Here is a 25,779-nt window from a genome sequence, read left to right on the forward strand (position 1 = left end):
CCAAAGGCAGGCTTTCTAAAATTCCCTTTCTGTTGGCTTTGTTCTTGGTCTTCAGCTTTTCTGTCCATTACTTGAAAGATTTCAGTCATCTGCTTGTGCTGGAGGGAGCAGGTGGTAATGTTTTGGATCACACAGATTTATTAGATTGTTATGATAGATAACACTGTGGCAACAAGAAGTCGTAATTTTTTGTGGCAAAAAGAAGTCATTGTTTTTCTCTGAGATTATATACTCTAGCCAGTTAAATAGAAAACCCCGAGTTTTTTTCTCGTACTCCATTGGTCAGATTTATCTAGTGGTAATTAATTATAGTTAATCTAAAAAGTCATTATATTTGAGACATAATTGAGACTGTGAAGTTTGGCTTAATCACTTATTTCATAATTGCCATTACTATATTCTTAAGGAATCAACTCTAAAGGAAGGTAGCCCTTTTGGTGGGGAGAAGGGGTTTGGAAGAGTAGAACTTTTAATAGTGTTTGACATGAAAACGGCTCCTAGCTGCCCATAAAATTTTTTCTTTGCTACATTTACACTTTTATTTGACTTTCCATGTCAAGTTATTCAGAACAAACAAACCATGTGCTAGCACTTGAGAACAGAGGAACACCTGTGACCCCTGGTTGTCCTGAGCTGCTGAAGCAGTAGCATTAGGCAGTGGTTCTCAAACTTGAGCAAGATGGACGTTTCTGGGAGATGCTGTGCTGCTGCTCTGGGTCTGGCACTTCGAGAACCACTGATGTAAGGTAATGACCAGTCCTTGCAGAAGACCAAGAATGAGTTAATGCGTGCTATCATTTCTGAATATGTTCTCCCCTTACAAATCAACAACAACAAAAAAGAACCTCAAAAAGGTGATCTAGTAGGGCTTTCCTGATTTGCTTCAGACTGTGTGAAATCAAATATGATTTAAGCTTTAATTTGAAAACAACTATTAAGTAGTATGCCGTGGACTGTTTTTATATTAAACATTTATTTTGATTTTCATTAAGTGAGCTTGCTTCACACATGTCAATGAATACCTAGCACGTGCTCGGCACTGTTTGGAGTTGGGGCTCTCGCAGTGAATTCCTCTTCCCTGGCATTGATGTCTACATTGAGGGAGATTGATAATAAATGTGTCAAGTTCAGATAAGTTCCTTGGATAAGAAAGTATAAGATGTGACCATATTTATTCCTGGTTGGTGTTAATGATATATCTCTAATAGTTTCTTAGTTATTAACAACCTGATAATATTTCCTGAACATTACGTACCAGCCATTCCATGTATTTTAGAACTTTATTTCACTTTATTTTAGTAAAAGTCAGTCAAATTACTTGCTCAGTAGGATTTGGGCTGCGTGCTTGTTATCGTATAAATGTGGAGTTCTAGGTTTAAGCCTTGTGGCATGATGTTTTGAGGCCCACAAAAGGGTTACAAAAGTTTTTGAACTTGAATGTCTCTAGAGGGGTACGTGTTCTGCCGCTCACTGAAGTGTTCACTGCTCTTTTTATGCTTACACCAGCCCTCCTTATTCATGTTACTGGCCTGGATCTTGTAGGCATTGGAGTTTGTAATGCCTTCTTTAAACGGTTTAAAAAGTAGTGTGTTGTTTACATGCTGGAAAATCTAACCTAGGTAAAATTTAGTAATCTAATGGCAATTTCATTTTTGTTTAGGTTCCGTGCTTTGTATTTTTGGTCAATCTGAACTTTTCTGTGGGCAAAGTTGAAAGCAACTGATTCGTTTCTCTAACAGGAGGATCTAGTTTTAAAGTTCAAGTTTTAAAGTACACACACACAGACACAAACACACACACACACACAAACACACACTTTGAGGCTGTATGTGTCAAATGTTAAAGAAACCAAACAGCTAATATATTTTGTGTTTGTTAAAAATCAGGGATGGTGTTGAGATTAGCACAGAAATAATAAGTATCGTAAAGGTTCCTGGGTTGTAATTTTAAGTATTGACTGCAGACTAGTGTGAAAGCCTTCCTAGTCTTTGGCTAAGAGTATATACCAACTAGGACTCGTTCTTCAAACTACCTCTGACTGCAGGTACTTCTCTGTTCTGCTATTCTTTTGCTAGTGTGGCGAAGATTGGTGATCTCCTGAGAAGAAAGTCATGTTAGCTAGTATCTTAGTCCATTCGGGCTGCACTAACAGGGTACCATACAGTGGGTGGCTTCTTTATTAGAGCTCTGGAGGCTGGGAAGTCCAAGATCAAGGTGCTGGCAGATTCCGAGTCTGGCAGGGGCCCATTTCCTCGTTCATGGAAGGCTGTCTTCTTGCTGGGTCTTCAGGTGGCAGAAGGGGAGATGGAGCACTCTGGGTGGGGCACTAATTCCATTCATGAGGGCTCCCCCCCATGCCCTAATCACCCCCAAAGGCCCCACCTCCTAATACCTTCACATTGGGGGTTAGGATTTCAACGTACGAATCTTGAGAGGACACAAAGATTCCATAACTCCTAGTTTGTAAGGTCAACTGAATTGGCTTCCTGTTTATATATCAAGGAAAATAGATGTGGAAATAGTTGTATGTTATATATATATATATATATATGTATATATATATGTATATAGATATAGATATATATACGTATATACATATATATGTATGGAAATATAGAGTGGGAATAAAGCTTTTTTGGATGTGGTAAAAGGCTTTAAGATTTTCTATTCTGGCTCATACCTTTATCATTTGGTGTTAAAGGTTCTTTTCAAAGCTATTTAAAAGCAGAGAGTTTTTTAAAAAGTGCCTTGTGAAAGACACCTGCGAGCATCGGCAGCCACTGTTTCTGTGGGGGGACTTCATGCTGCGCTTCTGGCTGCAGGACTTGACGTTTTCCGTTCTTTTGCCTCCTTTCTATCTTTGACTTGGTGACTTGCTCAGGTGTGAAGCCTGTGCTTGAGAAGTGTTCCCCACTGCAGTCATAAGTGTAGTTTCTGGAACTAAGCAGTCGAGGAGCCCATGGGATTGGTATGTTAATTCTTGGCTTTCTGGGACTTGAAGTTTTCTTTCTGAGCATGTCACTTTCTTTAAGACTCAGTTTGGTGTAGAGCAGGTGTAGATGACAACACTGGTCGGGGATTCAGTAAGCTGGAATCACATAGTGGGAAAGGGATTCCTTTTTTAGGTATTATTGTATTTTTTTAAAATTTTCAATCTTCTTTTCAACTCTAATGCGTCTTTTGGAACAAAAGTTAATATAAGACCCAGTGTTATACTTGGTCTTATATAAGACGTGGTATTATTATATTATACCTGGTATTGTATTATATTATATTATGTCCGGTCTTATAGTAAAATAAGACTGGGTCTTATGTTAATTTTTGCTCCAAAAGATGCATTAGAGCTGACGGTCCGGCCAGGTCGTATTTTCGGGGAAACACGGCAGTGTAATACTTCTCAACACCTGCCATTCTCCCTTTTTCACTGGGAAAACAAGCTGCAAGCTCAGAACCTTTCGCAGTCAGTAGGGGCTTGATGGACTTGAACAACATTGTGTTTACTACTGCAGTGCCTTCTGTTTAATGGCACATGACACTGCTTTGCTGTTTTTGATAGATTTCTTTCTTAAGTGCAATTAGTTTTAAGTGCAAGGGGATGCGTCTAGGTAGCACGTGTCAGGGAGTGGAGACGTCAGACAGGGAAGGTAAGGAAGCCAGTGAAGAAGTCACCGCAGTGGGCCCCTGGGGCCTTCTCCACGAGGGGAATTCTGGGAGTGGGTGCAGCACACCTGCCTCACTCAGCCTACAGGACAAGCTGGGGTCCTTGCGCTGACTTCTCATTAGTCATTACGTGAAGGTGGCTCCTCCAGAACTTCCAGCTTGCCTTTCCTTCGGGCAGAGCCACCATGGCAGCCAGAGAGGACACGGAAGCAAATAATGGTAGGTGTCGACAGTGGCCTTTGTGGACAGCGGAAATGGGTGGGACACCGACAGTTCCTGCCACGCTCGCAGACGGGCTAAGCTTCTACATCCTCGTCGTCTCAGTAAACACCAACCGCATCCTTTGGTGCTCAGGCCCAAGAGATCGGAGTCCTCCGTGATCCTTCTGTCACATCTCCCCTCAAACCACCAGCAGATCTTGTTGGCTCTTCTCATCGCCCTCATTGCCACCATCTGTTCCAACCCTTATCACCTCCCAGCCTCCAAATTTCATGTTTTCCTAAAACAGCCCCTGGAGTGATCCATAGAAAACCTAAGTCACATCAGGTCTCTTTTTGGCCTCAAACCCTCCAGAGGTCCCCAGAGTCTTTACGTGGCCCGTAAGGCTCTACATGATTTGGCTTTTCTCTACCTTCTGTGGCTGTATATGTGTACACACACACGGGAGCTCGCCCATGAACAATTCTCTTTGTTTCTAGCCTTAGAGGTGGTCAAAACATTCCTTTCTTCCCCATTCCCTTCAGTGCGGGTTACTTGATTCTTTTGTAAAGCAGATTCATCAATTTGTGTTCTGTCTTTACCACTACATCCTGGTTGATTTTTTAAAATTTCCATACAGTAAATTTAGTTTTATGGTGTACACAGTTCTTGGTTTTGATGAATGCATGGGGAGGTGTATCCATCCTAAACAGTTCATTGCCCCCAAAATTGTCACATCCTTCCAGCCCTGGCAACCACTGATCTGTTTTCCTCGCTATAGTTTTGCCTTTATTTTCTTAGTGTCATATAAGTGAGTCTTACAATATGTAGTCTGCTCAGTCTGACTCTTTCACTTAGCACAATTCATCAAAGATTTTTCCATGTTGTGTAAATCAACAGTTCATTCCTCAATTGTCTTTTAAAATGAATTTATTTAAGCAAAAAAAGGGGAATTGGTTTAAAGAAAATATTAACCAAAAATGATGTAAGTGGTACATAGATAGAAGAAACATCTTGAACTGAATAACTAAGATTTGGCAATCAGTAATGTGATAGAATTGCTAGGTAAAGGCCTTGTTTTACCTGGTACTTCTGCCAGCAATTAGCCATGAATATTTGGGGAAGCTAAAGCTCTGCTCCCCAGTTTCCGGCAGAATAGTCAGATGCTGACGTAGTAGCTGTTAGCTCCGACCTCCTGAGGTAGTGGTGCTTCAGAAGACACGGGTCTCGTCGTGCTTTGGGTAGCCCTTTCTGACATAGCTTCATTTCGCTGTTATGAAACGGCTGGCACCCTTGGATTTCAGGTTGTTAGGAAGAGCTGTTATAAATGCTTTATTAAACCTATAGTGACGGTATCAGCCAACCAGTAGGAAAGAGGTAAGCCTTCACTGTAAGTCTCCAGGTCGTGGATGTGTTTTCTGGGGGGCTTATCCGAAGTGTAAGATAGTGAGAGCCTCAGTCAGAGGTGTGGTGATGTCTAGAGGTACTGGCGGTGCCGTAAATCTCTGCGGGTTTCCAACAACCTCTTTTGTACTGTAGTGTTTGGACTTTTAATTTTTACCATCATAGGCTTAGGTAGGTTTTCCCAGGGGTGTCTGTAAAGATCAATTGATGGGGTTCGTAGTTTCTCAGAACCTTACTGTGGTTCATGGATAGACCATCTTGTCACATCATCGACAATGCGTTTTTGAAGCTCAGTGCATGTTTGAGAATCTCCACTGAGAACAGAAGCTTATAAAAACCAGAAAGGGAAACTAGTGATATTTGCTTATTATGGTCTTATTTTTAAAGATGGGCAGATTCATAGTAATTACTTTTAAAATCACAGTCCATGACCAGGTTACTTTTTTTTTTTAATTGGAAATGGGATAGTAATTGAGTTGTATTTAGTTGATAGAGGATCAATGTGCAATTAGAAAGTAATCTGAATGAAGGTGCCACACTGGTATAGTTTGTGTTTACTTTACATTGGCACACAGTAATATTTATTTTACTTTTTACTTTCAGTAATGAATGTTATAACTATTGAAGATTATAAGAGCACATACTGGCCAAAATTGGATGGTGCCATAGATCAGCTTTTAACCCAGAGTCCTGGTGACTATATCCCCATATCCTATGAACAGATATACAGGTAAGTCCAGATTTAATTTACGTGGGTTGGAGCCGGTATGTTGAGGTTCATGGCAACTTGAATTATGACAGTATGTATGCATATAGTATATAATGCATAAGACAAGACTGTGAATTATATGTGACACACTTGTGGATTGGAGGTTTGATTTATGTTTTTGCTTCAGAATTGGTTTTCAAATCAAGATAGAGTTAACCTCACTCAATTAGACTTCCTCCCACTTCAGCCTGCTACTCCTGCCATATACGTATATTCATAATGCAGAAACTATGGAGGTCAGCAAAAAAGGTAAAAATACATATTTTTAGTTTCATAGGGAGACCCTAGCTTAATCTTTGATGTTCATTGGCACCCACTTCTAACTCTGGTTATTTTGTTTCCCAGCTCCTGGTAAATGGAAGCAGCAAATTAGTGAGAAACGGGGGTGGGATAGGATAGCAGCTTAGTCACAAGAGGAGGGAGTGATAAATGTGTTGTTCCACACAAGCGATGCACAAAGTAGTTACGTTGCAAATGTTTTTGTGAGTTAGAAACTTTCTGTTCATTATCGCTCTCTCTTCCTGGTTTTGACATTCATGAAAATGAGAGAGAAGCTGGTTTGTAAGTAGTTGTCATAGTCAGATTATCATCAAATACTGGATTACTCAGTACTGATAAAACGTATACAAAAGTACTCAAAAAGATTATTTATAGCTAGTGGTAGTACCTCTTCCATCTGAACACTGATTGGGGCAGGGTAGATTTTTATTTAAAAGTTGTGACTGGTCACTAAGTTTAGGCCTGAATTAATTATTTGACCGGTGGTTGTATATCCAAAGTATGTTTTAACTTCAGGTTGAATTAAGTGCTTTATCACGAACTTGGTTTTCCTGTTTTTTCCTTCTTCCCCACAGTTGTGTGTATAAATGTGTATGCCAGCAGCACTCGGAACAGATGTATAGTGATCTGATTAAGAAGATAACTAATCACTTAGAGAGAGTCTCAAAGGAGCTGCAGGTAAAGAACTGACTGTATTGATTTTTGCTTCCTTGGGGTTTTCTCACTGGTTGGAATTAGCCTGTATTATGTACATTTGGAGGCTTGTTAATTTGATTATGATATCAATTTATAAATATTTTCTAGATGGATATTGACCAAATCATCTAATCTTTGGAATAGGTTATTTAAAATTCTGACATAAATTGTGGGAAATTTTAGATTGAATATATTTCAGATTTTAACTGATTCATTTATTAACCTGTCAACATTTCTTTTATTTAAAACCTTATTTTTTTCTGTAACTTCAGTATTTGGTGGCATTTGTAGTATAAATGTATATATTTTAATTTTTTTGTGGAACTTTTTGAAAATTATCTTTGAAGAGTGGTTTGCCTACCAGTTTCTAAAATTCGCTAATATAAACAACTGCGGTGCACATTTTGTTGACACACCCTCTGTAGAGGAACGTCATCCCAGCTGTAAAATCTGGGGCAAGTCATGGAAAATACTCTGTTCAAGGAAGCCCTTGGCCCCTTGACCCCAGCCCCCTCTGCCTCAGTCAAGTTTCCAGCGCTTGAAGGTCAGGTACTATGTTTATGCCAGGGCCAGATCACATTTTAGTTCTCGTGTAGAGGTAACATGATGTGTAGAAAAGTCACTCAGCAAGAGACTACCAGGGTCCACACCACCGCTGGGAAGTGCTCCAGCAATTCTAAAAATAGCCACAATTTCTAGAAGTGCTGGGGTGTGCATTGGGCTTGGACAGTGTTCCTCACTTACCTGTGGGCTGAGGTATCTTAGTCTTGTTTATCCTGAACAGTTGTTGCACTAAGTAACTTTTTTCTTTTTTTAATTATAGCCAGAGCAATGTTTATCATAGCCAAATACACACTCTTTTGTTGTTAGTGTAAAATGTTTTCTTCATCTTTTTGTCACTAAATAAAAAACTCTACTCGTTTAACAAGTATAGTTAGTGTCTAGGCATTGTATATAAATAGTAGATGAAACCCAAGATCTGCGCATTATAGCTTGGAATGATTTGCTTACTACCGTACTTCTTGATTGACTACCCTCTTCCTGAATCCCCACATCCAAATCCCATTTGTTTCCCTCTTGGCATCTGTCTACTTCGGTTCATTTGCTGCTACCTAGCTAGTCCAGGCCCCCATCATCTCAGTTGTTTTACTGAAATGCTCATCATAGCTGGTTGCTCTCCTCTAGTCTTAACACCCTAAATTACTCTTGCATTTCAGCGAGAGTGACTATATAGCGCACATCTGATTATCATATTCTTGTCAGAATAAAGTCAAACGTCTTAATATGATTTAGGAATTCTTTCCTTATCTGACTCCTGCTTATTTCTGCAGCCCGGTACCTTACCTCTCTGCTTCTGTATACTGAACTCATTTCAGTTCCTTGTTTCATCTCATGTACTCTCTCACCTCTTGGCTTTTGCCGTGTTAACTTGACTGCCTGGCCTGGAACATTCTTCCTTTTCCTCTGCCTTCTCGTGTTTTGGTCAATGTGAAAATGTGAACTTAACATTTAGGCCGCAGCTGAGACATCATTTGTTTTGGGAAACATTCTCTGTTACCTTGTTCCCCCAAGTGTGGGTTTGGGGGCCCCTCATCTATGCTTCTCTAACAGGTAGTACATCATTGTAGTTCATTATATATTGTCATTTCTTGTTTAGCTGTTCCTGCACCGCCCCGTCCCCCCGCCCCCGCCCCCATGGTGTTCTGAGAGGGCAGAGGAGCGGGTCTGGCCCCTTCGTTATTGTGCCGTCGTCCCAGCCCAGTGTCCCATGCGCGCGGGGCACTGAGTGCTTACTGAATGAGACGCATATAGAAGCAATGCTTGCGAATAACGATTTACTGTTTGTTGGGTAGTGGAAGTTTTCTGTTAGAAATCCGAGTTTGATCATGATTTTTCACCTAAAGTCCAAGTGGTCTTTGGGGTGTAGGGAGTATCAGAGCTTCCATTAGGTCACCAAAGCGCTCATTGACCTCAAAAAGGATTGTTTTATTAGCACTGTTCTTCCATTTATTGAAATAGTGATAGGAACAGAAAGCAAACCATCTCAGTTCCAATTATAAGGACAAAATATATTATTGTAACTTAACAAAAATTTATAATTACACTTGTGCTCTGCCTTCACATCTGGCTATTCATTTGAGTTACGCAATTGTGATTTGTTAAATTCATTTGTCATATTGCAGTTTCTGCTTGAGTACTTTTTCTTGTGTTTAGTTTTGTTAGCACTGTAAGACCTCTTCATTCTTGCAGTTAGAATATAACAGTAGTCTCCCCCTTATCTTTGGTTTCACTTCTGTGAGTTCAGTTACCATGGTCAACCAGGGTCTGAAAATATTAAATGGAAAATTCCAGAAATAAGCCATTCATAAGTGTTAAATTGTGCACTGTTCTGAGTAGCATGATAAATCTCATGCCATCCCACTCTGCTTTGCCCGGGACGTGAATTATCCCTTTGTCCAGCATATCCATGCTGTATACCTACCTGCCCGTTAGCAGTTAGTAACTGTTTCAGTGATCAGATCGACTGTCGAAGTATCACGGTATTTGTGTTCAAATAACCTTTATTTTACTTAATAATGGCCCAAATGCTGTGAGAGGAGTGATGTTGGCAGTTTGGATATGCCAAAGAGAAGCCGTAAAGTGTTTCCTATAAGAGAAAATGTGAAAATTCTCAATCAGGAAAGAAAAAAAATCAGAGATTGCTAAGATCTACAGTAAGAACAAATCTTCTATCCCTGAAATTGCTAATTTGCAAGTTAAAGTTTATTATAGGTATGTCTGTATAGGAAAAAATAGTGTATGTAGAGTTTGGTACAATTCACGCTGTCAGTTATCCACTAGGGGCCTTGGAACGTATCCTCCCCGGATAAGGGAGGACTGCTATATTGTAAAATAGTTTTAAAGTTAGAGGGCACTATAGTGTTGTATTATCAAGCTCAGTCTAGTTGGTAGTTTTGGAAGGCCACTTGGCTACATTTTTTGCCAAGAGTTTGCTTGACCGATGATCAATAATATGAAGGGAACCTGTTTCTGACCCAGCCTGGGCTGCACAGGTCCTAATACTTAGGAGTCACTGCGGTCCGGAGAGTAAGTTTCTGAGGTTTGGAGAATGATCCCTGTCATAGAGCTCCCTCATTCTTTATCATGAACGCGTAATAGATCATTGTACCTGACCTTGTTGATGTATCTGAATTTATTTAATCACTTTTTGATTGATGACTATTTCGGTAGCTTCCAATCTTTGGCTGTTACTAAGTGTCATAGTGGGTAATCAGTCTTGTAAGTAATAATGTCCTTTACTATGTCCATACTGCAGTTCACAAAAGTTGTACCAAGTTACACTCCCACCAGTTACATATGTATCAGAGAGCTGTTTTCCTTTTCCTTTACCATACAGCGTCTTATAAACTAAATAATTTTTGCTTTATATTAATATAGGAATAATTCTTACTAAAAGTTAAAACATGGGTAAGGGTGATAGCTCTTTTGATATTAGTATTTTGAGAATCATATTGATAAATGTAAAGGTAATATATGATCTAAAACCAGGGATTTTAGTTTATTTTTAGAATCAATAGTTGTCTTACTTAGAGTTCAGTAATATGGCCTATAGAACAATCTTACTTCTAAATGATCTCTTTTGTGAGATTATAAAATCTAACCATTATTAAATAGGGTGGTGTGTTTAAAACATGGAGACCTGGGCTCTTTTCTCAACTCTGCCACTCAGCAGCTGTGTGCCTTCTGATTAAACATGCTAATACATCTTTTAAATTTTCCCATCATTAAAATGAAGTGGCTTTACTACAATACCTGGTTCTTTTAAGCTAAGATCTAAGATATTTTTCTTCTGCTTTCTGCTTGGCAAATGCTTCTTCATTCTTTTCTCAGGCTTAAATTCATATGTGTCCACCCACATGTGTAAAGTTTTCCTGGAACCCTTGCATTTCCCTCAAAACAAAACAAAACAGACCATTAGGATTTCTTCTGTGTACTCATAGCATCTTGGCAATAACTACTTGGCTGTTAGAGCAGTGATTGTGTTATATTGTCTTTGTTTCCATGTCTGGCCACCTCATAGGTCCTCCTTTGAGGGCGGGGACTTTGTCTTGTCTTTTTATCCTTAGTGCCTGGCACAATTACAGCTCGGCAAATGCTTGTTGAATGAATGCTCAGCAACTAAATTTGACCTCTTCAAGTGGAAGGAGTAGCATAGTTAGCCTCCTATGACCACTAATCTGTGTGTTAGGCATTTTATTAGTTTATTCAGTGTTCAACTAATTGTGTTTATTAATTTATTCAGCCTTACAAATGTGTGGCATAATCCTGGTGTAATCTTTCCTTTATAGAGCCCTGAAGGCAGTGTTCGTGCAGGATAGAACACGTGCACGTATACCACACCCCATGATCCAGAACTGTTTTATTTGGGTGGAGAATTTTGTTTGCAAATTTTAGTAATGAAATATGGTTATTGTGAGCTAAAGCAAGAGTGTGGGATGAGTTGCATTTGGCAGATAATCAGAAATTGAGTGCTGGGGTTGATAAATCAATGAGTTGGACCTTCACGGTGTCGGTCTCTATCTGCCAAGGGCATCTTCCAACAGCTGCAGGTTTGTATAGTGTACATGTCAGAGTGACCTAGTTATCTCTGTTAAAAGGGGGGTCCTGTCGGGGAGACTATAGAATATATGAAACAGTATCCCACGTTCTTAGAAACAAGAGAGTATGTTTTCAGGATTTTAAAAAGAATATTTTAATTGGTTAAACTTAAATGTTTTTGTATAACAACATACATAGTCTAGCTTGATGACTCTTTAAAAAAATTTTTTTTCTTTTATTTTGGAAACAATGCATTTTCTACCACTTTCTACCACTTCGGTAACTTAAAAATATTTTTGTTAAATTAATAAAACCACTTAACAAATAGCTAAATCCACTTAGTATTCTGCTTCCTATTATATTTTATTGCATATCTATACTTTTTTTTTTTTTTGCCTACTACTAGTTTGGACTAGTAGTGATAGATATTTTGCCTGAGTATTTTTTTTTAAACCATTCTCTCCCCCCTTGTACTTAACTCCTTTCTTCTTTAAATGTGATACTGAAATTCTCCAAAGCCTCAAAATGTGAAATTCCAGTTCTGAATTTTTTTATATACCAATGAATGGAAAATAAATGACTGTAGAGAGAAAATTGGTTTGCTAGTTTAGTAAATGATACTCTGATTGGTTTTCGAAAATTATATTGAAAATTTTAGCAATCACCCTACTTTTGGTGAGGGCTCAGATTAGGATTTCCAAATGCCTACTGAACATTTAAACTTGAATTACTTCTTATGGAGATCTCATATTCTTGTCTAAATCTAAATTGCCCTTCACCCAAATCAGTTTCAGTCTCAGACTTGAAATTTTATATTCATCGTTGACTTATTCGTTTCTCCCTTACCTCTTGTTTCCAGGGGATAGTTAAACTTGACAGAATACTATCATTTCATTTGCCTCTGTCCCCTTTCATTTCCATGTCACTGGCTCATGCCTGCACGAGTGCAGTGTTCTCCTGTTTTGCCTTTCTATAGTCTGTTAATTTGGGTGAATATTTTTCTAAAAACACTAATTTGATGGGCATACTTTTTTTGTTAAAAAACCTTAAAGACTCCCTGTTGCCGTCTCAATTAATCACAGTTGATTTATTGGTCAGTATAAAAAACTGAGCTTGTTGGTTGCAAGGGTTCCTAGTGCGAAATGTGACGTAGTTACTAGTGCTTTCCTACCCAAGAATGCAAGGTATTTTATTAGGTACAGTAGTAGATATATAATTGATAACCCTAGATAATTTGGAGCAACCCTCCTACTGAGAACAATTTTGAAAATGGACCAGGGAACTAATAAAAATGTGAAGAATTATAGGCCAAGATCTGGGAGAAGAAGGAAACCCGGAGAGGGAAGACGAGCATTTGAGCCATTTTTCTACTATGGGCACCTATTTATTCTGGAAGAGGAGGCTAATAGGCTGAGAAATTTAATAGAGCTTTGTTGGACTCATTGGAGATAGGGTGATGAAAATTGGAGTTTAGGGCCCACCAAACCTGAACGATGGATCACATCCTAGGAGTAGTAAGAAGAACAAGTTATAGACTAGTTTGTTGTAGCTGGCACCTGACTCCTCATTGGATTAAGATGGTCTGGATTTCCTAGTGCCTCAAGGTGCTTACCAGAAGCAAAAGTCAATTCTCTCTGGAGAAAGATTGTATTATATCCTAGGCATCAAATTGTTTCCATCATTTTTCCTAAGCAGTGTCTGGCACTCAATCAGAAATTACTAGTCATGCTAGGAATTGAGGTGCTCATAAAACCAAGAGAAATAGTGAAAAACATTTTTAGACAAGAATTGAGAGAATCTATCACCAGTAGTCGCTCACTTTAAAGAAACAGTGCAGTGTTCTTCAGATAGGAAGAAAAAGTTCCTGGATGAAAACTTGGAGGTTGGATAGGAATGAAGAACAACAGAGAAAATAAGTATGCAAGTATAGGATGATAATAATGTTAATGTCTTATTGGGTAAAAAAATACGTATAATTAAAACACATGACAACTGCATGTAAGGAGGAAAGGAGTAAATGGATTTAAAATGTTCTATGGCTATTGCGTTATAGGGATAGGTAAAAGTACTAATTTATTTTAGACTATGAGGTAAGGATGCAATCTATAAACTTAAGGTAACTACTAAAAAATAGTAAATGAAAGTGTAATTAACAGGATAATAGAGAAAATGGATTCATTGAAAAATGATCAAGTCAAGAAAGGATAGAAAAAGGTATAGAGAACACATGAGACAAATACAACGAATAGTAAGATAATAAATTTAAACTTCAGTGTATCAATTATATGAAACGTTAAAAACTAAATGCTGCATTAAAAAAGTAAACCGGTGTCAGACTGAATGAAATTCTGTAACCTTACTAAATACTAGTAACAAGAGGAAAATATGAGGGGACAGAAAGATTGCAAATAAATGATGGGAAAAGATATACAAACATCGAAAAAGAAAGATGATATAGTTATATTGATATTATAAAAAGTAGATTCAGAACAAGAGGTATAATTGTATATAAAGAGAACTTTTTATTATGACAGAAGTTTCAGTTACTAGGAAGATAATTCTAAATTTATATGCACCCAATAATAACATTTACAGACCCCAAAGAAGAAACAAGACAAATCCACATAGTGAGAAGTTAACACATTAGTGGCTTTAGTATTTATCTCAAGAAATTAGGAAAAGAATAACAAATGAAACCCAAAGGAAGGATTAAGTCACAATCTCTGCTGGTAGACTCTTAGAATAAGAAATATCCAGGGAATTGTGATACAAAGCAGAATAATAAGGAAAGTGCTGTGTCAGACTAAAGGTGAACAATCACAGCCTGATGGAGAAATAAAGAGGAACACGGCATTAAAAATACGTCATGAAGAATGGATAGCTATTTGGGGAGGCGGCGTTTGGGGTTGAGAGAGCTTCATAATCGAAGGCAGTTCTTTAGTGAGGTTTGGGTAACAAGGAGTGGCCCCATAAGGAGAGAGTATTTGGGGGAGGTAGGCAGGAGACAGACTGAAAGGGCAGATTGGACTGAAATTGTAGAAGCCCTGAAATGCTGGGAGTTCCATCTTAGAAACACTGATGTGGTAAGAGAATGCAGGATGGGTTGGAGTAGGAAAGAATGACATGTAGCGAAATGGTGATTGCCCCAGACGAGGTGAACACGACCACCGTCCTCAATCTGCAATTCCAAAATCAAAAAAACAGCTTTGGAAATGGTATTTCCCCCCAGAAGTTTGGTGCCATAACTCATGTGGCAATAAAACTTGATCTAAACTTTTGGGAGGAATTTAATGGGAACATTCTATGTTTTTTCCCAGAAATAATCCATGTGTTGATATTCCCAATTTCTACTGGATCTTTTTCTATAACGTATGGTATAGATAGCCATAATACCTTCTAAATCTGAAAAGTTTTGAATCACAGCACACATCTGGCCCCAAGAATCTTGAGTAAGAAATTGTGGACCTGTTGGAAATGAGAAGGGAGAAGGATCTGGAACACATTGCAGAAGCCAAAGACACAGTGTAGGTGAGACAGTGCTGGTTGGAAGAGAGAGAGGTGGGGTGAGAGGCTTCAAATGTGATTTTGCTTTCAATAGAAATATGTTAGAAGTTGGTAGAGGGGATTAGAGCGATAGGGAAGGAGAATAATAGTGGCTTTAGAATGTTCTGTTCAACAAACATTCAGTGTCCATGTGCTAGGTGCTAAGGGTACAGAGATAAGATACGCTAGCCAGTGTGCTAGGTGCTAAGGGAACGGGTACGGGGTTATTCTTTATACTGTTTAGGGGAAAGGTGTTAAAGATCATTTTAATATACGGGGATGAGTAATAATATAGAGATAGGAAATGAGTCACAAGTCTTGCTAATTTTCCTCGTAACATGTCTCAGTTTAATTGCTGCCACCACTGTCGATTAGGTCCTAACGGATACTTGGCTGAACAATAGAAAAAGATTTCTATTTTGCACCTTGGCCCTGCACCTCCCCTCAACCCATTTTGTTTATTTTTCTCAGACTTGTCATCCATTTTCTTAACATTCTGACTCTCCTTTTACCTAAAGAGCCAAGGCCATACTCCTTAGCAAGGATTTCAAGGCTCTTCACACTCTGAACAAGGCAAGACAGTGTAACAGTATTTTCCTTTTGAAATTTAAATGGCTATGTCTTTTCATCTTTATATTCTCCGTTGGTCTCTTTTGCTGCTACTTCCTTCCTCCTCACCCTTTCTGCAGAGAGGGCATTCTAGTAGGTTGGTGCCGGAGTAATTGCGGTTTAAAAGGTTAAAAATAACTGCAAAAGCCGCAATTACTTTTGCACCAACCTAATACTAGGGTTTGCTCAACTCTTTAACTTCGCTGTTCCTGGTAGGGTTAATCGCTTTCCGTTCTTGGCTTCTGTATCGCTTTACTTGTATCGCTACTGTAGTCCTTAGTTTAGCACTTTGGCATATATTTAATTGCCAAGCACGATGTATGTCACCTTTGCTTCACTGAGCTTCTTGAAGGCAAGAATCCCGGCTTACTCATGTTGGTTTCTCTCGGCCTACTGTAGTCTTGAACTAAGTTAAGTACTCATTAGATAAATGTTTTAGTCACAGTGCCATTGACCAAGTGTTTCCAATTCTCTTCTTTCTGGATACATGGTAGGAGTGTACTTCTCCATCCCACTGAAGTTAGACTTGGCCAAGTGACTTACGCTGGCCTGTGAATTGTGAGTGCAAGTGAAGTGTGTGCCCCCAAATCTGAAGCCTTTGAGATCGGTTGTGCAATTACGGATCCTTAACCTGCCAAATGTTCCCCAGGGTAGACGCTCCCCTTAACCTGCGTCTCTGAGTAGGTATGACCTGAGCAGACCCTCCAGATCGATGTTTGACTTGAGTCAGAAAGAAAGCTTTGCCATGTACATTTCCCTCCAATTTTTAGTCCATTTTTAAAGTCTTTTTTTATTGAGATACAACTCACATGCCCTAACATTCACCTTTCTAAAGTGTACAGCTCAGTGGTTTTTAATATAGTCACGAAGTTGCGAAGTCATCAGCGCTAATTTCACCACATTTTAGTCACGTCACACTAAAACCCAGGGCTCATTAGTAGCAGTCACTCCTCTTAGCTGCTTGACAACCACTAAGCTACTTTCTGTCCTGGGGATTTGCCTATTCTAGGCATTTCATAGAAATGGAATTAGACAATATGTAGCCTTTTGTGTCTGGCTTACTTAACTTAGCATAATATTTTCAAGGTTCATTTATGTTTATAGCATGACTAATATTTCATTCCTTTTTGTGGCCGGATAACATTCCATTGTATGGTTATACCAAGCTTTGTTATTTTAAGTCACTGAGATTTTGGGGGTTGTTTTTGACTGACACAATTAGTATTGAATTTGACAATATTTAGAATATGCTGTTTTGCCTTACTACCATTTGGATAACTGAATTTGATGAATATAAATTACATCCTTTACTCTTTTTTTCTAAACATCCTTGACTCTTAAAAAGTGTCTTAAATGACACTTCCACATTTTGATTATTTTTATGTACATCTGAATCCAGAATCCACTAGAGCAATTGTGAGGTATTTTCTCCCTGTGTAATGCTGATAAATTTTTTGTATATAGTAATGCGCTTTATCAAATTGAGAGTATATTTTCACTTTTCCCAAATAGAAAAATCCTGATATCTTTGATCTAGTAGCTTTATAGTCAGGAACCCACTAGTAAGTGTGTTCCTTCCAGCAGTGTCTTTGTCAGTGGTTTGGAGCTTACGTTGTGCGTTACCCCCAATGCACAGTGTTTAAACGGGGATTTGGTTCCCTGCCCAGGACAGTAACCAGAGTGTTAGGAACAGCACCAGGGATACTAAGCTGAGGAGGAGAGACCACAGACAGGAGGAAAGGAGAATGTTGCAATTTTTATTATCAGATAGGGCTGAATTTAGAGAGTTTGAGTGTTTGTCAACTATTTTAATTAAAAGGAAGTTAACTGAAAAAAAAACAAAAAGGAAGTTAACTACATTTAAACCATTCATCTTAATAGAATTTGAGGAGTTTTGGTGTCTTTTTAAGCTAAATACATGTTAATTGAGTTAAATATAATTTGACTCTCAAACCAATTAATAATGGCAATTAATAGAAAATAAACCGTAATCAGTCCACATTACTTAACTTTTATTCACTCTTCACAGACACCAGATGACATAAAAAGCTTTACTGCCAAACTACCTGTTTAAAAGCAAGGGTTGCTTTGCTATTTGTGTTTTGTCCGATGGGTGGCAGCATAACTCAACTTGTCTTGTATGTGGTCATTTGAAATTTCATGTTTTTTAAAGGCTATGATTTCTATACCTGTTGAACTGCAAAGTGTGTTTTAAAAAAACAAACTTACATTCCCCAAAATATACTATATACTCCTTGCTAGAGTAATGAAGATTTTAGATAATAAGAAATTTGCCTGTTATCCTTTCTACATAAAATTCAGGTAAAATATTAGGTCGGTGCAAAAGTAATTGCAGTTTAAAAGGTTAAACATAATTGCAAAAACCACAGTTACTTTTGCACCAACCTAATAAATGTTGCTAACTGGTGAGTCGCTCACTGAAATGTTTTCTGAATAAGTTATTTGGTCATCTATATATTAGTCCAAAGTAGAACTGAAAGCAGTTGCTTCTTGTCTCAGAGAATTTGCCAGCGGCATGTCCTAAGCCGCGGTCAGTCTATAGGCTTCTATTCAGACCATAATCCTAGTACGCGGACTGTCGTCACCCTTTGTCGGCAGGGACTGTGCTTTCAACTGTGCCTTCATAGGGCTCCACAGAATGCGACTTCTTTACTGTTACTTTTAATTAGAAAATCATTCTTACAATTTATATTAGGAGCATCTAATATATATATTATAGCTGATGGCTCCTGAGGTTCATTTACCTTCTACATAAATTACCCTTTTTTTGGATATTCTACTACAGAAACTGTCTGCACAGCAGGAATGGCAATGGAATATGAATGTAATGTCAGGTGTATTTGTATTTGGGAGGGAATTCCATTTGTATGTAGCATCTTTGTCAGCCTCAGGTATAAGTGATGTTGCTTCTGGAACCTTGGCACATCTGCCTGTTGGCAGTACGGTATTGTTCTGGAAAGTCATGGTATAAGCTAGTTAGACTAAAAGCATATTGAAGCATATTGAACACTATCTGTTTTTGTTAAAGTTAGTCATGTAGAGGCAGATTTTTAAAAAAAGGAATTTCTAGTTTGATTCAGAAAATAACATTAAGGATCCTTGAGAGAGCATCCAGGTCCATTTGTATGGTATCCAAAATGCCAAAGTTATGCTTGGTAATACAGGAATAAATGTTAAAAGATTTAAATTCAAAGCAGGAACTATGAGAATTTTTAGCATTTTCATTTGACTTAAATACTTTCCATTTGTCTGCTAAATTCCCCATCTTTTTATGTGTGTTGTCCAACTTTTCTACTAGGTCATTACATATATTAATCATGGTTATTTTAAAGTCTGTATGACCGTTACTATTTGTGGGCATCTTTGCATCTGGGCCTGTTGAGTCTTTTAACTCGTTACTGGTTTGCGTTTTCTTGATTTTTTGGTGTTTCTTAATTTTTGATTGAATGCTGAACATTGTATATAAAAATAACAGTAGAGACTGACATAAAGAATACTTATGCCTAGAAATGGGAAGCCTCTTTTCTGTCAGGCTGCTGCTGTGAAGAGAGGAGCCAGTCCTCCCAGTAGCTGAGTTGGGTTTGAGTTGTGTTGTTACTACAGGCTTTGTTGTTACTACAGGCTCTAGCAGTGGACGGTGGCTGCCTTGTTCTTAGCGGGAATCATGAATCAGGAGGACTCTTCTTTGTTCCTCCTGCTCTACCCTAGCTCCGCGCCTCACTGAAAGAGCCTTTCTTTGCAGTGAGTGGATGGCTGTCGTTTGTTCCTTGGTGCAAAGCTTGAGCGGTGAGGGGCAGATTTGGGGTTTTCAGTTTTGTTTCGTTTGATTTGGTTCTCTTGTGCCTGCCTCCGTCATAGGTAGTCCCTGTGACTGAGCCCTGGGGGTGGTGGTGGTGTTCCTGTTACCCTGTCCCCCACCTCAGTTGCAGATAGCCATTTCCTCCTTAGTTTAAGGTCTAGAGCAGGGATTGGTAAACTTTCTGCTAAGGGTCAGAGAGTAATGACCGTCGTGGGCCTTAAGGTCTCTGTTGCAGCATGAAAGCAGCCATGGACAATTCATCAGCGAATGGGCACGGCTGTGTTCCAGTAAAGAATTACTTGTAAAAACATGTGGTGGACCGATCTGGCCTGCAGGCTCGAGTTTGTTGTCCCAGGTCTGAAGCTCAGGAGGGTTTCCTGCTCTCCCCGCTGTCTGCCCCCTTGTCTCCTGCACCCTGTGGCCCCCTTGCATCTAATGGAAAAGAAACACCTGGGGAGGGAGCCAGTGTCCTGCACTTCCCCAGCAGCAGTACATTCTTGCTTTTTTGCATAGCAGGGACCCTTGCAGGCCGGTGGATTTTCTGCCTCACCTCCTCCCCGGGGGTAGCTGACCTTAGTGGGAGGGCTGGAGGATTACCTGTCCATCCCCAGCAGTGGACAGCTTTCAGCTCAGGTCAGAGAAGGGTCACCAGGTGCAGGTGGGTCTCTTACGCCTTTCCTTCAGCAGATGGCTTTTGCTTTGTGTCTGGGTAGGGTCCAGGAAGGTTTCATCCACGTCTTCCCTTGGCAGCTGATCACCTTTTCCCTCCTTGAGGGCCAGGAGTGTGCGTGGGCTTCTTCAGGTACTCTGCCCCATCCTCCAACCTTGGCAGGCCTCGCTCATCTGTGCCACAGGTCTTTTGCCTGCCTTTAGTCTTCCTCTCAGTGACCCAGTAGAAACCCACGGAAAAATTCTGTACTGTCGGTTCATACTTGGCCTTTAATGATGCATTACAACTGTGGTGGTTTTTTTACCAGCTTCTATGGCCGCCATCACCAAAGGAGAAGCAGTTCGTGTCCTTTCTTTAGAGGAACTTGTCATCCTTCGGAATTCATTTCAGCTCATTGGACATTGCATATGTAAAATAGAAAGACCCTAAGTCTCTGATGAGCTCAAAAAATTGATTTTGCAGGTTAACCAGACCTTTTAAAAAAATTATTAAATTTAATGGAGTGACATTGGTTAGTAAAATTATGTAGATTTCAAGTGTATAGTTCAGTATTACATCATCTGTCTGTTGCATTGTGTGTTTTCCACCCAGAGTCAGTTCTCCTTCCATCAACATATATTTGATTCCTTTTACCCTTTTCTACTACCCCACCCTCCTCCCTTACCCTTTGGTAACCACCAACCTGTTGTCTATGAGTTTTTGTTTGTTTGTTGCTTTCAGTTTTATATCCCACATATGAACGAAATCTGTGTGACTTATTTAAAATCTTAGCATGATCACCTCCATACTGTTTCCTGTAGTGGCTGTACCAATTTACATTCCCACCTGCAGTGTCTGAGAGTTCCTTTTCTTCCACAACCTCTCTAACACTTGTTATTACTTGTCTTGTTGGTAATAGCCATTCTAACAGGTGTAAGGTGGTATCTCATTGTGGGTTTGATTTGCATTTCCCTAATAGCTAGTGAAGTTGAGCATTTTTTCATATATCTGTTGGCTGTTTGTGTGTCTTCTTGGGAGAGGTATCTGTTAGGTCCTCTGCCCATTTTTTAATTGTATTGTTTCTTTTTTTGTTGTTGAGTTGTATGAGTTCTTTATATATTTTGGAGGTGTTGTTTGCAAATATCTTCTCCCATTAGGTTGGTTGCTTCTTTGGTCGATGGTTTCTTTTGCTGTGCAGAAGCTTTTTAGTTTGATATAATCCCATTCATTTACGTTTGCTTTTACTTCTTTTGCCTTTGAGGTCAAATTCATAATATCCTCTCTGAACCCAAGGTCCAGAAATTTAGTACTATTCTTTCTTCTATGCAGTTTATTGTTTTAGGTCTTACATTTAGGTATTTAATCCATTTTGAGTTAATTTTTATGTCTAGTTTCATTCTTTTTGCATGTGGCTTTCCCGGCCCCGTTTATTGAAGAGGCTTTCTTTTCTCCATGTTATGTTTTTGGCTCCTTTGTTGAAAATTATCTGTCCATATCTATGTGGGTTTATTTCTGGGTTCTCAGTTCTATTCCATTGGTCTGTGTGTGTTTGTTTTTCTGCCAATACCATTCTGTTTTGATGATTGTCACTTTGTACTAAAATAAGTCAGGGAGTATGATACCTAAGGCCTTGTTCTTTTTTCTCAGGATTGCTTTGGCTATTTGGTGTCTTGATGATTTTTTGTTCTATTTCTTTAAAAAATGCCATTAGGATTTTGATGGGATTGTATTAAATCTGTATATTGCTTTGGGCAATATGGCCATTTTAACTATGTTGATTTATCTAATCTATGAACATGGAATATCTTTCCATTTCTTTGTGTCTTCTTCAATTTCTTTTAATACTGTCATAGTTTTCAGTGTATAGGTCCTTCACATCCTTTGTTAAGTTTATTCCTAGGTATTTATTCTTTTTGTTGCAGTTGCAAAAGGAATTTTTTTTTTCATTTCTTTTTCTGAAATTTCATTGTTAGTATATAGGAATGCAATGGATTTTTTACACTTTATTTTGACATTCAATATTTTATATTAATTTCAGGTGTATAGCATAGTGGTTAGACATTTATATAATTTAAGAAGTGATCCCCTGACTAGTCTAGTACCCACCTGGCACTCTACATAGTTATTGTATTATTGACTATATTCTCTATGCTTTACACCTCCATGACTATTTTTTAACTACTGTGTTTCCCCGAAAATAAAACCTAGCCGGACCATTAACTCTAATGCGTCTTTTGGAGCAGAAATTAATACAAGACTGGGTCTTATATAAGTCTTATAAGTCTTATATATATAAGACTTATATTAAAATAAGACCCAGTCTCATATAATATAATATAATATAACATAATATTATATGAGACTGGGTCTTAATAATATAATATAAGACCGGGTCTTATGTTAATTTTTGCTCCAAAGGACGCTGTCCCGCTAGGTCTTATTTTCGGGGAAACACGGTACCAATTTGTGCTTCTTAATCCCTTCACCTTTTCACCCTGCCCCCCAAATCCTCTCCCATCTATTACCCGGTAAATCTAGTACCCATCTGATACCATACCTAGTTATCACAACATTATTGACTATATTCCTTATGCTGTACCCTACATCCCCATGGCTACTGTGTAACAACCAGTTTGTACTTCGTAATCCCTCCCCCTTTTTCACTCACCCCCAATCCCCTTCCCATCTGGCAACCATCACAATGTTCTCTGTATCTGTGAGTTTATTTCTGTTTCATATATATATATATATATATATATACCTGACGCTTACTTTCTTGCTCTGAGGCATTTCTCACAATTTACTTACTAAGTGATATTTAACAGATTGGGTCTTTAAAACTAGGTGTCAAAATTATTTTGTTTTTATCTAATGATACATAAGGTTATCATATGTTGTACCTTTTTTTAACTTAAAAATTTTTCTTTAAAACTGCTGTTTACAAAATAGCATCTGTATGAAGTTATTAATTGTAACATCATTTGTGGTAACAAAACATTATCAATAAGTACATAATCAATATGGGTACTGATTAACTAGTACATTCAAATATTGTGTTGTACTTACAAGAATAGATTTCTTAAAGTATGGTTCGAGAACGTCTGCGAGTCCCCGAAATCCTTTTAGGAGGTCTGCAAAATCAGAACTGTTTCCTTTTTTCTTTTTTCTTTTTTCTTTTAATTAGTTTTAGGTGCACAAAACAATGTAATAGACATTTATCATTTATATCCCTCACACAGTGACAACTGCCCTCCCCTCATCCACTACCCCTCTGACATCGCACAGAGCCATTACATTTCCACTGTCTCTATTCCTAATGCTGTACTCCGCTTCTTGTAACTATGTAAGAACTGTTTTTCTAATACTACCAAGATGTTTTTTGCCCTTTCCACTGTGTTGATGTTTGCTGTGATGGTACAAAAGCAGTGGTGAATGAAACTGCTGGTGTATTAGCACGAATTCCTTTCCACACCCTCGCAGTAGAAAACAAAAGCAGAAAAAAGCCAGTTTCACTTAAGAGTGTTGTAGATAAAGCAGTGAAAATTATTGTTATTGAGTATACTTGGAAAATATCCTAAAAAATATTCTTTGAAAAAATGAAATGGGAAGCTGTCTACCAAAGTACAGTGATTGTTTTGAGAAAAAGAACTTGTATGTTTATATGAGTTTTGAGCTAAATTTGCTTCCTCTCCCCCTCCCCCATAGAACACTATTTTTACTTTAAAGAATGACTAACTGACAAACTGGTTATGTACACTTTGGTATTTGACAGACATTTTCTCAAAAATGAATGATGTAAGTCTGTCACTTCAAGGAAAACAACTGACAGTATTTGTTACCATTGATAAAATTTAAGCTTTTAAGTGAAAATTAGAATTATGGAATACCTGTATCTACCACCATGATCTAGATCACTTTCCAATACCAAAAAGACTTTTCTAAGATAGGTGATGATATTAACAAATGCAATCTTTTTTAATGTTCTATGTAGTGAAATGTGTCAACAAGATCCGTCCTTTGGATCTGCATAACTCAAGTGAGTCAGTATTTTCCAAATGACCGGTTCATGATGTTATAAGATGTATGTGTAAAAGATCCACTCAAAGTAGAGGACAGACCAGTGTGTTTTAATTACTAGAGTACAAAGAATTCATTGATAGTTTCTGATTTCATGTTGCAGCTAACCTTTAAGAAACTACCATTTGTCAGGTTTCAAAGAAGAATGTCCACAATTATCTGAAAAGGGTGTTAAAATATGCTTTCTTTTTCTGTCTGCTTATCTGTGTGAGGGTAGATTTTCTTCATTTACTTTCAACCAACACAACACATCACAACAGATTCAGTACAGAAGCAGATAGGAGAGTCCAGCCATCTTCTATTAAGCCAGATTCTAAAGAGACTTGCAAAAATGTAAAAACAAGTCCACTCTTCTTACTAGTTTTTCGTTTGTTTTGGAAAATAGTTATTCACATTTAAAATACACAACCATATTTTAACATTAAAATATGTTAAAATGAGATGAGTTTGTCATTTTAGAATGAATTAATGTTTTTAAAACCCAGTTTTAATTTTTAATACGGTAAATATTGGCAGATATAACCCACATTATAAACAAAAAATGTTGGAATCTTCAATCATTTTCAAGAGTGTAAAGGGTTTCTGAGACCGAAATGTGTGAGAACCATTAGAATAAAACAGTCTCCGAGATACGTTTTTAGAAAAATTGCACATCATTGTGATTATATGTTAGCATTTGTGTGCAAAAGTATAAATGGGATACTTACTTTTTTGTATATATATACACACATAAATTCTTCTGGGAGGACATAAAGGAATTATGTGTTGGTTAGTTCAGCAAGGAAGGAATGAAAGATAAATTGTTTAAACCTTTTTGAACTCATTTGAATTTTAAACCAGATGAATACATTATTCATTTAAAAAAAAGAAACAGAAGAAGAAATTAAAACATTCTTCCTATAAGCTATGTTATAAATTTCAGGGAATCTAGGTCTGTTATGAAAAGTTGGAGCACATTTGTTGTAATGGTTATTTTTCTGGCAGCTTTTTCTTGTTTGAGAAGAAAATGAAGCTTGCTTGTGTTAGGGGTAAAAAATTTAATTTGCTGGGTAAGTCAAATACACTCATGTTGAAATAATGTAAATCAAATAGGTAGCAAGTTCCCCAGTGGGACCCAAAGTATACTGAACTTGAGTTTTAAGGAGGAACAATTTGATTAGTTTTTTTAATAGTAGTTTTTTCCTAGGTTCTTAGTAGAGAGATTGGATTTATTTTAGAAGACTGTTATAGTTTATAGTCCTGTCATTTAAAAGGTTTTGAATAAGTGCTGCATGAAATGTGGAAGTAAAAAGCTAAGTAAATGTTCTGACATTTGATTCAGTATAAAAAGTACTTTTTATTACTCATAACCTTTGAGGCTTTGGGAATTGTTGAAAAGAAGAAAGAATTCAATTTTATTTATTCTGTCTGCTTATTAAGTGTGGCTTTTGATCAGTCTTCATACTTTTAACTTTTGGATAAAGTATCCTTTTATGA

General features: G+C 37.9%; 1 protein-coding gene across 1 annotated transcript in view; it reads left to right on the top strand.

Moving 5' to 3' along the window:
* CACUL1 (CDK2 associated cullin domain 1) overlaps positions 1-25,779 on the top strand; it is a 59,973-nt gene that overhangs the window by 13,008 nt on the left and 21,186 nt on the right. The window contains exons 2-3 of the mRNA XM_033130882.1: positions 5,866-5,992; positions 6,886-6,988. Coding sequence (XP_032986773.1) covers positions 5,866-5,992; positions 6,886-6,988 — 230 coding nt within the window. The remainder of the gene's footprint in view (positions 1-5,865; positions 5,993-6,885; positions 6,989-25,779) is intronic.

The sequence above is a fragment of the Rhinolophus ferrumequinum genome, chromosome 16, assembly GCF_004115265.2.
Source record: "Rhinolophus ferrumequinum isolate MPI-CBG mRhiFer1 chromosome 16, mRhiFer1_v1.p, whole genome shotgun sequence".
NCBI classification, from domain to species: domain Eukaryota; kingdom Metazoa; phylum Chordata; class Mammalia; order Chiroptera; family Rhinolophidae; genus Rhinolophus; species Rhinolophus ferrumequinum.